General features: G+C 41.9%; 2 protein-coding genes across 3 annotated transcripts; both read right to left on the reverse strand.

Annotated features, from left to right (window-relative positions):
* Positions 1-1,239: 1,239 nt before the first annotated feature.
* Positions 1,240-4,288, reverse strand: LOC102705471 (putative pentatricopeptide repeat-containing protein At3g25060, mitochondrial). 2 transcript variants are annotated; one of them, XM_040528142.1, is made up of 3 exons: positions 2,186-4,288; positions 1,849-2,063; positions 1,240-1,774 (listed from the first exon to the last, which is right to left on the reverse strand). In XM_040528142.1, the coding sequence occupies exon 1, from the start codon at positions 4,268-4,270 to the stop codon at positions 2,192-2,194; it is 2,079 nt and encodes a 692-aa protein (XP_040384076.1). In that variant the 5' UTR covers positions 4,271-4,288; the 3' UTR covers positions 1,240-1,774; positions 1,849-2,063; positions 2,186-2,191. The 2 variants fall into 2 exon arrangements, with proteins under 2 accessions (XP_040384076.1, XP_015697456.2); XM_015841970.2 differs by having other exon boundaries at positions 1,849-2,080.
* Positions 4,289-5,660: 1,372 nt separating this feature from the next.
* LOC102705755 (MLO-like protein 9) lies at positions 5,661-10,378 on the reverse strand. The gene is made up of 15 exons (XM_006662496.3): positions 10,096-10,378; positions 9,915-9,972; positions 9,600-9,796; positions 9,354-9,470; positions 9,166-9,226; positions 8,900-8,988; positions 8,456-8,530; positions 8,290-8,378; positions 7,766-7,815; positions 7,488-7,528; positions 7,227-7,400; positions 6,883-6,918; positions 6,734-6,801; positions 6,581-6,641; positions 5,661-6,425 (listed from the first exon to the last, which is right to left on the reverse strand). Exons 1-15 carry the CDS (start codon positions 10,234-10,236, stop codon positions 5,970-5,972), a joined length of 1,713 nt encoding a protein of 570 aa, XP_006662559.1. The 5' UTR covers positions 10,237-10,378; the 3' UTR covers positions 5,661-5,969.
* Positions 10,379-14,951: the final 4,573 nt, after the last annotated feature.

Raw genomic sequence — 14,951 nt, forward strand, 5'->3', positions numbered from 1 at the left:
AATGCACATGGTAAACTGACAAGATATTCAATTGCATGTGCAATAAAATGAAAAGAAGGCCAGTCACAAGCAGGAATAACCACCAATAAATATCCAATAAATTCTTCCATTGGCAATGCGTTGCCATAATTCTATTGGCTTTACCCTTTTTTCCCCTTGGTTAATTTCGTCAGCACAAAAAGGAATTTTTATGTAACGTACAAACACAATAGTACTTGATAAATATGATCGTGTAAAAATGTTTAGCAATACAAAAGGAGGGGCAATCGTGGGTACGAATAATACATACACGTATAGCCGCGAATGTTGAATTCTTACAACCCAATAACACTTTTTCTATTGATCACACGTTTGATTTTTTTTCTTCTATCAAACACGCGCGTAATGTATGAGGCCGGGGGTAGGGGCATGTATGGACTTTTTGACTTACGTGCACGTCTTCAGATTATCATCCAACGGTATTGACTAGATTTAGTTGATGGAATTAAAATTTTCAAATATTTCGATACAACATTAATTTAACTCGGATATAACTGATCTCCATAAGAATTGATTGCAATCTAGCAAATGTGGATGGAAAATTAGAAATACGTTTCAAGGTGAATGTTGAAATGTACGTATGACGAGATGCAAGCATGTGGCTAATAGCATGAGGTACTAGTACCACACTTAATTCCATCTTTGACAGGACCACATTTCGGATTGAGAAAGTCATAAAAAAAAACCGATATTTGCAATCCCCACTAAAAGTGGGACAACGATGTATCTGAGCAAATCGCCAGCCAATCGACCATGGAAAACCCATCGACTTAACAAGCCTGTCTTTTTAAAAAAGAAATAATCTAATATCAGTTCGTTTCTTTCCGAGAACACAAAAATTGGTGGACAGTGAGAAGAATAATGCATTGTTTACACTGGACAATACTAGTAATTACTAGTAGTATTACACCCTCATCCTTTTTCCTTCTATTTATACTTATAAGTCAAAATTTAAATTTTCAATCTTAAATTTAGAGTTGACTTTTGGATTTTTTTTTACCAAAATTTATTTCTTGGCTTCTAGATCGCTAAGAATATATATATATAAATTTTGTATTTACAAAATATTTATAAATATATAAATAAATATCTTTTATTTATCTGTATATATATCTAGATTTATTAGCACACATAAATCTATACAATACTAGAAAACACATAATGAATTTTTCATTATGACAAAATTAGTAGTAAGTCCCACCACAAAATGAAATCTCATTTTCTTTTTCACGAATGAAATGGATCTTTATGGACGCAATGCCTTCATTCACCAACCAGACTATTCCTCTTGTTGCCTTTGGTGCCGAACCAGAGTACGCAGCAATGCAAGCATTAGGCGAAACAGGAACAGCCTGAAACGGGTACCCCATGCCTTCATTCACCAACCAGAGCATGCATGCATCACCAGAAGTTGCACAGCAAACAAACCGCCGAATTTCCAGTAAGGTCAACGGCGAAGAAAGTGCTTCCTCCCTGACATATATACGCACAGTAGTTAAACCAAAACAAAAAGGAAGAAGAGGACCCAATCACCACTTCACCAGATGCCAAACTGCCAAGTAGTTTAACCGGTGTAGCGTTGCAATTTGCAAATCCAGCGGCCAGGCCCCCATGCTGCTACTCTCCCCACATGGGGGCAGGTGTTAGCGCGGGGTTGGGGGAGGTCTCGGGTCAGTCATCCTACTGGAGAAAAGCGAAGTGTCCTAGACCGCAAACCACTCCAACGGAACGCGACCTGCGCGCAAAGTCCAACGTTATCACGATCTGTCTGGACCACCACCACCACCACCACATCCGCGAGATTCGTACCGATCACGGCGACGGACGCCCCCAGCTGGAAGGAAGAAGCAAACCCTTTCCCGCCACCCTTGTGGTCGTTTTCTCCCGCGACAGATGACGCCCACCGCCGGGAATGGGGGAAGGCGACGTGCACCACCACCGCCGGGTCCCCCGTGACGGACGTGACCGTTGCATTGCTGAGTAACCAGGTAAGTGTACATACAGTACAGCAGCAAGCGTACAGCCTGCAAAAACAGAACGGCTATATAGGTAACAGTGAGCTACTGGTATTTTCTTGCTGGTTTGGTACCAAGCAAGCAGGTGGTCTCGCTGGTCAGAATTCAGATAAAATTGGTATACAGTATACCTGCCTTCACCAGTAATCTCCGCAGGAGCAGGCTCCGTCTTTGAAGTGGTGGAAGCGTTTGGCGTCTCGCACTACGATCTCACGGTCTGTAATGTTTGAGATATACTTGATGGCGTCATGGCAGTCACCACAGACCCGGAGGTTCTTTATGATCACAAGCCTTATTCCTGGGCTTGTGTTCAGCAAACCGAAGGCGATCGCCAGCCTCTCGCTGTGGTAGCTGAGCTGCTGCTCCTTCACTTCCTCCTCCAAATCGTGGTACACAAACTCTGTTCTTGGGACGTAGCCCATTCTCCTCATCTCTAAATCAAGCTGTGTCACCTTGTTTCGGATCTCCTGACGCTGAGGATGGCTTTGGTCTTCCATCACAAACGTGTGTCGTGTTCCGCGTATCTCTATTGAGCTGCAGCCAGGCACCTTCTTGCTTCCAGTATCCTTCATTAGCTTCCTAACTTCTCTGACTTTGTCCCATTTCTTTGCAGCAGCATAGAGATTTGACACCAATGCGAGAACGCCAACATCGTCAGGTTGCAATTCAAGGATATTGTCTGCTATACTTTCTCCAAGCTCCAGTTTCTTGTTATTCAGACAGCCTGAAAGTAGAGCAACCCAAATGGCAACGGTTGGTTCAGCTTTCATTGATGTGAGCAGGTCATTGGCTTCTTTCACAAGACCAGAACGCGCTAAAAGATCCACTAGACAGACATAGTGTTTCTCAGCAGGTGTGATCTTGAAATCATTAACCATGCGATCAAACCAGAGTTTCCCTTCCTTCACAAGACCAGAGTGGCTTAGAGCTGACAAAAGAGAAGCGAACGTTGCATGATCTGGTCTCATTCCAGTTTTGTTCATTTCTTGGAACAAAGTGAGGGCATCCTGGCCTCGTCCATGAGCACAACAACACGCAATGATGGCATTCCACAAGATCAAGTCTCTAGCACCAATCATATTGAAAAGCATCTGTGCACTTGCTAGGGAGCCACATTTTGAGTACATATTAATGGCTGCTGTACCAAGGACACAATCAAATTCAAACCTCCTCAAGATGAAACCATGTATTGACCTCCCTAGCTTCAAGTGTCCGATATCCGAGCAAACAAGCAGAGCACTAATAAGTGCTCCTGAATCAGGCTGAAAACCAGAAACCTGCATCTTTCTGAACAAGTGAAGTGCCTCATCCGAGTGCCCGTTATGCGCAAAACCTGAGATCAACGCGCCCCATGAGACAGCATTCCTGTGCACCATCAGCCCAAAAACTTGACGTGCCACATCAAACAGTCCATTCTTTGAATACATGTCCACAAGGCTTGTTGCAGTAACAACATCCATCCTCATTCCATGCCGTAAGAGATGCCCATGAACTGAGGCTCCCATTCGGACATCCCTGGCAGCTGTACACGCTTGTATAACCCCAACCATGACCACCTCATCTCCCTCCACACCACCCAGCCTCATCCTCCTATACATCTCAATGGCCTCCAGTGGCTGTCCAGCACTCACGAATCCAGCAACCATGGTGCTCCAGGTGACGCGGTCCCTCCTCGGCATTCGGTCGAACACCCTGACGGCGTCGCCCATGGCGCCCCATTTCGCGTAGAGGTGGAGCAGCGATGAGCAGACGAAGATGTCGTCCTCGTACCCGGCCCCATACGCGCGGTCCCTGATGGTTTCCCCGCCGCGAAGGTCCCCGAGGCGCGCGCACGCCGAGAGCGCGAGGGTGAACGTGGTGCTGTCGGGTCGCGCGGCGGGCGGGAGCGCGCGGAAGACGCGGAGCACGGATGCCGGGGAGCCACGGCGGGAGTGCGCGGCGATGACCGCGTTCCATGCGGCGATGGAGGAGCTGGCGGCGGCGGCCGTGGACGTGGAGGTGAGGGTGGACTCCGCGGCGCCGGGGTCGCCAGCGCGGGCGTAGGCGGCGGCGAGCGAGGAGAGGAGGTGGTGGTGGTGGTGGTGGGATGCGGAGGAGGAGACGATGAGGAGGGCGTGGAGGCGGGCGAGGGCCCGGGGCGCGGCGGAGGAGGAGGAGGAGAGGAGGCGGCGGAGGCGACGCGGGTCGTCGAGGAAGACGGGAAGGCGTTTGGTCATCGAGGAAGGAGTTGAGCGGCAACGGCAAGGTCGCCGCATCAGTTTGGAATTTGTCCATTCACACTCGCATTCAAATTTTTCTGTGGTTTTTCATTTTTCGCAAATCGCAAACGAACTATAACCTCCGTTTGGGCCTACATGTGATCCAAAAGTGTGAAGTCGGCCCATCAACACTTCAAAATGCACAACCACATATAATGCATAACAGTTGGCCCATTAGGTATGCCTGACTGTTATTGGGCCATGGCTGGGACCGCAGGTTCAGCCTATGGGCTGGCTAGGGATGACAATGGGTAAATACCTATCGGGCATTGGTATCCCAGACTCATACCCACTAGTAAAATTTTATACCATTAAAATACTCGTACCTATCACGGATAAGAAAATTTCCCATACCCATACTCGCTTAGGTATACCTTACCCGTCGGGTCACCCATATACCCACAACAGTTTAAAACGATCAAAATTGTATAGTTCTAATATAGTATATTACAATAGACGCTAGATACTTAGAACATCACACATTCATATAGCGTGGTGGAAAAGGTATGGATAGTTTAAATACCTGTAGTTTTGGTTAATTGAGCTAGACTAATTTGATATTAGACTATAACGTGCATTTAATCTTGCGGGTATTTATTACCATGGGTAAATGGGTATTGGGATCGTAAGAACGTTTCCATACCCACGTACCCATCGGGTGAAGATATTTGCCCAATTACTTATCCACGGGTGATATATTTAGTTCATACTCGTACCCTAATAGAGTAAATTCCTATCGGGTCTCGGATCCAGTTGCATCTCTGGGGCTGGCCCAACATGACACAAAGAGACGTTTTGGGCCATGCCTCTATCGTGCTTGGGGCGGGCCATGTCGAGCAACCATTAGGCCATCTTTAGTCATCACGGTGGAGACGCGTCACTCCAATATGATGGTATGCAATTCAACCGTGTGCCACCACTCGTATTCCATATGCTCATTCCAATATCCCTCAGAGGCATATGTGGTAGATAGTTTTAAAATTTGAGTTGAGTTTTCAAAAAATTGGTAGAAAGTATGAAGTTAAAAGATTTTAAAGTTCAACAGAAACTTTTAGGTCAAGAATTTTGATTTTTTTTTAGTGAAATTTGGTGATGTAGAGTCCAAATTGTAGCCCACTTGCAAAGGCCCGAGGTAAGCATTGCTCGTAACTAATCAGCCATATTGTTTCGCTTATACTTATTATAAGTGAAACAACTTATTAACAAATAAAATAAAATTTATGGTTACATGTTCATATCCTTCTAAAAACAAATATTGTAAAATAAATTACAATGAAAACCCTAAAATCAGGTTTAAAATTAAACTCTAAAATTTAAGTATTGATTTATGCTTATAATGCTGTTGAGAAACGACATGACTAAAATAACGCCAGAAAAACCTAACAGGTCGGTACGTACTTTCACTCTACTTATCATTACTTGCTTTGCAGGTGTAGACATGTAAGCAATTCATCCCGTCTAAGCGAAGTCTCGTATCATCGATTTCTCTCATTTCTACCATGCTAAACTTTTTGGATGAAAAAAAGCGAAAAATCAACTTGGCATCAAAGAAAGATCACTCTTTAGCAGGTTAACACAAATTACAGGTATAGTTGCTACTTACTACTAATACTACTGACGGTTAGCTAGCACTGCACTTAGCATGGCGATGGTTTGGTCATTTCGGATGCACATTCTGAGCAGCCAACCTCGGGAAGGAGAAGCTGTCATGGCGCTCCGGCGTGGCGCCGACGTCCGCGCGCACCTCCTCGCGCCCGGCGTCGAGGCTCCGCTGCTTGGTGGGCGGTATCAGGTGCCTCGTCGGCGACGAGGACGCCGCCATGTCCGTGTCCGAGCAGTCCGAGTCGGACAGCGACCCCGTCGCGCCGACGTGGGCGATGGTCTTGTACCGGTGGAGGTGACGCAACGGCACGGCCACGGCGGCGTCGCAGTCGCACTGGCTCGCCGCCTCCGTCGTCGTCGTCGTCGCCGTGCTCGGTCTCGGCGTCTCTGAAGCAGGCTCGTGGGACGACCCCTTCTGCTGCTGCTTCTTCTTCACCACTGCCTTGTGCCATTTCTTCAGGGCCTTCGCCGTCTGCTCGTCGAAGATCGTCCTCTTCATCTGCGATCCCATCTGGACAACAAAAATTCCTTCTCCGGTTAGTCGACGACATGATAAAAATGAAATCTTTGTGTTGGTTGATAGCATGCGACTCGGTATATTTTTCTGAAATGTTAGCTGAATGTGAAGTTACTGAATTTTGTCAGCTGATGTGAATAGTTTGTTACCTGAGATACGAGGGCATAGAGTGGAAGTGTGATATAGCTGCACATAAATTGGACGACGACGCTGTACATGTGAGTTGGAACAAAATTATCAGTGTTCAGTAGATAAATTTCGAGGGAAAGTAAGACAAAAATACCTGAGAGGCTGAGACTTACCCAAGGCAGACTCTGGCAATGATAAGCTCAAAGTTGTCATGGAAGCAGGACCTCAACCCAAATTCGTACTGCATAGAAGTTCGGCATCATAAGAAAAAATATAATTGCTATATAAAATGTTGAAAATTTTGAAATGGAAACAATCTTACCCAAATCCAAAAGAAATATGTAATTTCAAATGCATTCTGCGAGAACAATGAACAACTATTAGATAAAGAAAAAAAACACATCTAATTTCTGGCAGCATTATTTATGACTTCAGATTCAAATGTAAGCGCACGCTAAAGACTAGACGGAGTATGCTGTGGCAACAGAGTATTAGTTATCTAAGCATCGTTATTTTATTTCCTAGCAATCATGTCAGTACAAATTCCATTTGACACTGCTATCCAGATGTCAATGGTGCATGGCATTCATCATTTGGTGGATGTAAGTGAGTCAAGGTTGTGTGTTTTACACAAAAGCTTTTCTCCATGCTTGATGTTCAAGTTACCTGGAATGATGCGAAATGGATAAGATGAAGAACTAGACGAGGCTTCCCGAACCAAAAATATTCATCACTGAGTTTCACCACTGGCATTCCTTGAATTACTGTATGCCTCTCTTTAATTTCAACAGCCATAATTGCAATTATAGCCTGCAGCTTTGTTCCAACTGCTAAAGTCACCTACATTTAGGACGAACTATCAGTACCAGTCATAAGACATATGTAACCATAATGAGAAACATCATAGGTACCAAAATGAGCACTTACTACAAGGGGGATTGTAGAGAACCAGAACAAGTTGTGCCATCCTGGAGAAATATTTAAAATAAAAGAGGAAGTCAGCATCATTTCCATGAGAGTATCTTGTCTTATACTAGATCCGTAGCATCTAAACTCCAATGAGCTAAACTATTTTAAGTGTTCAATTCAATGCAAATAGTACTACTCCAGTACAGGCAAACTATGTGAAATTTTAAAGAAGAGATCAGTTGACAGCAATATAGTTTTTGGGAAGTTGATTATTAAAAGATAAGATTATAACTCACCATGAACATTGAAGAGCATGACAGCCAACGCAGAAGCCCATAAGGGTGCACTGGTAATGTAAAGGTTAATAAAGTGAGTTATTCTGTAATTATTTTTTAGGAAGACAGAACATGGATAATAAACAGAACAGAAGGCAAGATATTGCAATTCAATAAGATAAAATGGTACAGACAGTAGAGACAACTTCAGATCTGTAGGAAACAACAGCAGTAAAGTTCTTGCACTTTTTCTGTGAGAACCAAATATCCTAAATTGAAACTGACACTGTCCATTGATTTATACACAGCTTATTTAAATGTAGCTAACTCTGAGTAGACATAGAACAATGGACAATGGATAACAAATGAAACTCAGTTAAATGTTTAAACTCTACAGCACATTTTGTAACTGATCCTCTTCTCTGTAAATAAATCAAATGGCCCATAGAAATTATTAATTTTCTTTTTGCCAATTGTGACAGTACTCTTTAAAAGATCCAAGAAACGTGTACAACTAAAAATACCAGATTTCAAGGCTTCTTTACCTAATGCCAACAACTGTTTTGAAATCATCCTCCAGTGATCTTTTGATGTACTTTCGAAAATTGAACCTAGTTCCTGGAGATAAATGAGCCTACAAAGAGCTTTATCAGAAGCGCCAACTTAACAACAGAAAGTAACTGGTACATTGGCAAGTGACAAGCTACTTACAGCAATGAATCCATGCCGCAAAGTTAGGTAGTCTGTCCTTCTAACAGATCTGAAAAACTGCCTAAAGAAGCTCACCTACAAATTTGACATCAAATGGAATCATAGCAAGCCCAATGAGAAGCCACAAAACGTCATTTCCAGATAAATATACAGAAATAATCATAAGATCATGTTTAACACTCTATGTAGAGTTGCTTGTCACCCATAGAATATGGTTTTGCTAAAAAAATTAATTTACTTTACATTCATGGAAAACCTTTTTCCACTTGATGCAGTAATTTCTCCCAGGAATAAGTAGCCTGTTCAAGTTGAAACTTTTTATTTCCACTATCTATTATTAAACTTATGATTTCCTGGCAAATTCAAGTAAATGTTTTATATTAACATGACAACATGAAGTATTGTAACTATAAATAGCTAGATAGGAGCCATGAGCAGACTTACAAAATAGAGCAGAACAGTGCTTCTGCTCCAACAGCTTGCATGTTGTCTCACAAAAGATGTTTGATGGGTAAGCCTGAACTTTGAGGGATCTGTGAAATAAAAAAAAAGGGCAACAAAATCAAAAATAGACATAATGAAATGTGGACCATCCTGAGGACCCAAAAAAAGAGATCTTCATGGACTATGGACTTACTTCTAAGCTCTAGCATGAATTCACATAAACCATATGAAACAGTAACTTATCAACATAGATTTCAGTATATTACCATATGAAAACTCATAGGTAAGGGAGCAAGTCTCCTTCTCCCACTCCTTCCATATACGTGCCTGCATAGAAGAGTTCAGAATGGCTTCAGCTTTGTTTTCCTTTTTCCTTTTCCTTCACACCAAGTCCAATAACTACTCTAACCAATAAGATGATCTTTACGAGGTTTAAACTTCAAACTGACCTTACCTTTGCTCTACCCAGGGACATCGTAATAGCACTGAATGCTACATGAAAGACGGCCAAGAAGAACACGAAGATGTGCAGCTGGTGAAGCCCATCAGCTGAAACAAGGGACACCATACCCTGTCCATTTCGTCATGTGCATTTCCTGAGGTTAACAAACACAACCCAGAAACTATCCGCCATTTCTGAAAGAACAGTCTGAACATATGAACAGAAAAACTCTGCACAATATGAACAGAAATTGCTCACTTTGGCGCACTTAAAATTGGTTGGATCTCCAGATAGGTGCCGCCGGCCAGGGCCAACACCGGGCTGCTCATGCTCTGAACTCCTCCGGAGACTGCAGGGCAGCATGGTGTCCGCGGCGCCCACCGGAATGCAGATGCGCGATATGTATCTCCCCGTGACACTGAGCAGCAACGATATGAACCCCAGCGTCATCAGCTCTGCGCATGTAAACTCCATCAAATTCAGTTTTCACCAGGATTATGACGCAAATGCAATCGAATCAGAAAGAAGAAGAAAAAAGAATGCAACTTTATGGAAGAAACGTTGCCAGTGTACCGGATTTGACCTTCTCCAGAGCGTCGAACAGCGCCTTCTTCCTCCTCTTGCTGAACCACTGCAAACAAAGCAAGTCCCAAACTTCAGCCAAGAAAGGCGGCACAAAGAGGAGGGGACGAAAAAAAAGAAAAGAAAAGAAACAAACAAGCGGAAAGACTCAGCAAATGGAGCCAAGGCGTACCTGGCCGAGGTGGTGGAGGAGGCCCTCGAGGAGGATGGAAGCGGCGACGATGACGGCGCAGACGGCCGCCACGGCCCACGTCGGCGTCTGGTCCAGCGCCCTCGAGCCATCCCCTCCTCCTCCTTCACCGCCGCCGCTCATCTTTGCGCCTCGCGCTCGAGCGTCAATGGCTGCAACTTGGAACCACTGTGGAGTACCGAAGCGCGTGCTGGTGCTGGCCTGCTGCTGCAGGAGATGGGCGCCGCGGCCAAGAGGGAAGACGACGGTGCGGGTTTAAACGGGGTCCGTCAGACAAAGGCTTCGAGAGGCAAGGAAAAAGGTAGCCATGACTCTTGCTGCCCTTTATTTTTTTTCACATATTGGTCCTTACCTTTTTCTACAATTCTGAAATGGCTATTTGGCTATCTAGGCTTTAGGCTTTTTTTCTTTTGAGGTATTTTACCGTCCTTATAAAAGTATTTCAAGGTACCGTACTGTGTAAAAAGTATAAACTTTAAGGTATATTATACCTTGAGGTACCAAAAATTTATACTAAAAATCTTGATATCTTGAGATACTTTTTAAGGATGGTAAAAAAACCAATTTTTTTTAGCAATTTTACCTTTTTAAGAAGGTACAGGAAGATATCACTTAAATACCAAGAGATAACAAATTTTACATAGAAAACAGTAATACCTTATGGGACCTCCTTAAGGATGAGAAAAATACTCTTATTTTTAGAAGGACTTTTTTATCATCCTTAAAAAGTACCTTAAGATACTAATTTTTAGTATAAATTTTTAATATCTCAAGGTATCACACTTTTACATACTTTTTACAGAGATGTTAAAAAAAACTCTTTTGAAATGGATATGCAAAATTGGACTAAAATGTCTCCCGGGTCTCAATCGGTTTTCCCGTTCATCCGATAGAGATCCAACAACCAGATCTGCCAATCCATCCAATTTATAGTCTCCATCCCATAAAGTTTTTATTTTTAGCCCATCTTTTTTGTCTTACGGAGACTTTGCTTTTGAGAAGTTATTGTATTGGAGTTGGATGAAATATGATACAAATAATAAGAAAACTTGTAAGATGTACCTATAGTAGTATTGTCCTTGAATTTATACCTTTACATGACATTCGTGTAAGGAGAAAATAATAAGGCACTGTGTTTGTACACTAATGTTGCATGCTAATGGTTCATGAAAAAAATGTCGCCACTTCAAATATGTACGGAAAGGAGAAGGGCAAGAATCACTGTGGCTAATCCAGTCTTCATCGGTTACACTTTCACAGCCTAGAACTCCGAGTACACTAGCGAACGCACTGAAGTAATTATCTTTGGTATTGTCAATATCATGTATCAGTACAACGCTATCTTTAACAAGTCTACCATCAACGAGTTTGAAGCTAGGGTAAAAATGCTCCCTTGTTTGTGACCTCTTATTGTTTATCTTTGATATTGTCAATATCTTGTACCAGTACAACGCTATCTTTGACAAGTCTACCATCAACATGTTTGAAGCTAGGCTAAAAATGCTCCCTAGTTTGTGACCTCTTATTGTTTATGTTATTCTCGATTTTTTTTAGAAAAATATGCTCAATCTTAAGGGGTGGTCATTTGTTTTTTAGAAAAAAAAAGTTAAATGATATCTTTGCAAATAACAAATAATTTATGAATAAAGCTTTTATATACGTATTCTTAGCGATCTAAATACAAATCTTAAAAAATAAACTATAATAGAAAAACCTCCAAAATTAATTTTAAATTTAAAGTTAAAAATTCAAATTCTAACTTCTAAACATAAGCATGTGCCGAAAGACGAGGCTTCAGTTCTTTTAGTCAAGGCATGTCCGACTTTATAAATTACTCTTATTTTAGAGTATTCCCAACAGCTCATTTAAATTTAGTTATCCATATCTTCATTTGAATGATCATCTAAAACACTTTCATCTTTCATATCTCTTTGCACTCCAGCAGATCATCTATATATGACATCCTCTATATCTATTTAGAGGATTGGAGAGAACATTTAAATATAAATATTTCTCTCTTCATTCTCTATTTCTAAGATGAAGGATGAGATGGATATGCTGTCGGGATGCTCTTAACGGCCTACACAAAAACTTCTGCTTTCCAAAAGGAGAACACCATCTATATATATATATATATATATATATATATATATATATTGGACTGTTCTTGAGGAGAAAACAATTCCCCCCAAATCCAGTTCACGGGAACCGTGTTCTGGGTAGATGGCCCTTGTAATGGCCAATACTAAATGCATGCAAAATGTGTAGGCCACCCCCAACCACATCTCGAAATCTCTTGGCCTCATCACCAACAAATTTCTTAAACTTGCAATCCTGAAGCACCAGTACAGTACAGACAGTGCATCTTCACCCCTGCCAGAACCGGCGGTTTCTTATTTCTTCGGTCCCCATTTGGAGCCGGCCATTGCCTGATCGTGCGTGTGCCCCCATGAGCCATCATCCAATCTCTCTCGATTTTTTGGCCTCTGTTTCTCTGCAACTCTGCAAGATCCAAACGAAGCCATCTGACCATCTGTTCAGGTGAATTGGGGAAGAAACCATCAGCAGGTAAAGGTGTTTTTTTAACCTGAAGGCAATCCACCCAGCTGCTGCTGTCAGTCTCAACCTCAACACATTATTAGTGTTACTGAATACTAAACTTCACTGGAGAGCAAAAGGTGTTGTTTTTGTCTGAACTTGCAGCTAGCTTTGCGTTTTTCTTCAGTATACTGTAACACTGCAAGACTGCAACTTGGAGCAGTCTCTTTCAGTTCCATGTCGGCGTTGTCGCATTGATATCTATCACACAAGACTTGGCGAACCCATATTATCATTCTATCACGAAGAACTTTGCAATCAGGGTCATGTTAGACGCAGCTGGGGCTCATGGGTTACAGCGTGGCACATGGACATCAGGACACGGTGCATGAGATGTCCATTGATTACTGTGCTGCTGTGCGAATCAATGTCCCGAAACCGATGGATTCCAACTCGTATCTACAACTCGGCATATGTATTTCCATGCTTATATCAGACATTCAGTGGGTGTTCAGTTAACTTTTCCTTTGGAAAACAAAGACATGTCAGTGCATTTTGCATTCAGAAATTCAGATGGGACAGACAGTCAGACAGGCCACACTCTTGGAGTCTTGGGGATTAGTGTCACGTCGCTCCACCGCTAAGCTAATTGTCACTTAATCAGCATTGCAAGAACATGGCATGCATGGGGATCCAGGCATATCGACAACGACAAGAGGGTCTGAAACGCAATGGAGTGTGAGAAAAATTAAAGGAGCTACCTAACTAGCAGTGCCAGGATTGGCCTTTTTTTTTTTCTAGATGAATCATGCTTCTGTTTTAATCCCAAGTTAGAACGCCACTATTAGCTGGTTTCAACCTCAGCAACAGCGACATGCCAGCAACATAATTGATTTTATTTCTAGGAGATGAACAATTTTATCATTATTGAGGAGCTACCAGCACTGTTTTCTGGGTAAAATTTGGTATCTCTCGATACCTTAAGCACTAGAAAGTATCAAATTTTACATAGAAAAAAGTGATACATCATGATACGATATCTTCTTAAGGATGAGAAAAAACTCTTAGTAGATAATTCTACTATTTCACTATTTCAGAAAGGTGTTACTACATGCAAGCAAAAATGGAAGACGCGTGGACAGTTGTAGCCGACGCTAATGACCTTGCACTTAAATTTGGCCGCTGTGTTCAATTATTCGGAGTGGGCTTTATGGCTTGTGTCAAACAATAAGAACATCAGACACCAGAATTCGTTGTTTTCTGGTAGGAACAGTGTGTATATTTACATAATTGCCCTGGTTGTGTTTCTTTGGTCGATAAAATATAAAGATTGTCTTATTTTATTTAGTTATTTAATAGAATAAATGAGAAAATTAATTGTTATAAAAATAAAAATCTACTCTAAAACTATGAGATAATGAACGTACCATTTAGCAGTCAGAAAGCGCGCACAGACACATAGGAATAATTTGGCTCAGAATAACACAACCTAGGTATAATTTTTGGTTGTCAACAAATAGTTAGATTCATGAGTTATGCCTCAATGGATTTATTAGCTTGATATATACTTTCTTGTTCAGTTCAATCAATATTATATAATTGCTAGTTATCCTATCGACTCAATTTAAGTTATTGTTTTTTAGATTGATCTGATTTATCTATCATTTTACTCCAGCTTTATCAACGTGATATTATGTGTTTATTACATCGATCTTATATTCTATTGGTTGATCTGATCTATTAGGTCGTGTTAATTAAAATGTTTTCTATCAAGTCGGTAAGTTTTCCTTCCTTCGTAAATATGCTGAAAAGAAAAAATATTACCAAAAAAATGCGGGGAACAGAGTACTACTCGTGTGATAGCCGACAGTAGAAGCCGCATGTCAGTGGCTCAATGTTATTGAGAATAATATCATCGAGAATGTCACGAGAAAATGTCACTGGATCCGTGTTCAGAAGAAACAGTGCAATGCGACCCATGCATGCCCAATCAAATCCTTGGCCGCCGTGTACGTTGGTACATATCCTGTGCAGAGTTGCGGTGGCAGTGCCGACATATCGTTGGGTGCAACAACTTCACTTCACGTACTGACACCGGCCGCACTCACCGTCTTTCTGGGAGCCTGTATACTTTACCGTAGGAAATCCTCCTCTCCCGAGCATATTAAATAATATAAGCGGGTTTTAAAAAATAATACATTATATTTATGCTTACAGAGATGATTGAGAAAAAAAACAGAAAAATATTATATATTTGCAATTAGTTGTATCACATAAAAATAAGATAGATACGAGGTGCG

This window comes from Oryza brachyantha, chromosome 10, assembly GCF_000231095.2.
Source record: "Oryza brachyantha chromosome 10, ObraRS2, whole genome shotgun sequence".
Classification (NCBI taxonomy): Eukaryota; Viridiplantae; Streptophyta; class Magnoliopsida; order Poales; family Poaceae; genus Oryza; species Oryza brachyantha.

What these genes read in the sequence shown, in the direction of transcription:
- LOC102705755 (XM_006662496.3), bottom strand. Translation starts at nt 10,236, where the DNA reads ATGAGCGGCGGCGGTGAAGGAGGAGGAGGGGATGGCTCGAGGGCGCTG. An exon ending in GCACTGTTCTGCTCTATTTT is followed by an intron (nt 8,531 to 8,899) that starts GTAAGTCTGCTC and finishes TCAAATTTGTAG; the next exon opens with GTGAGCTTCTTTAGGCAGTT. An exon ending in TCTATGCCCTCGTATCTCAG is followed by an intron (nt 6,426 to 6,580) that starts GTAACAAACTAT and finishes TTTGTTGTCCAG; the next exon opens with ATGGGATCGCAGATGAAGAG.
- LOC102705471 (XM_040528142.1), bottom strand. Translation starts at nt 4,270, where the DNA reads ATGACCAAACGCCTTCCCGTCTTCCTCGACGACCCGCGTCGCCTCCGC.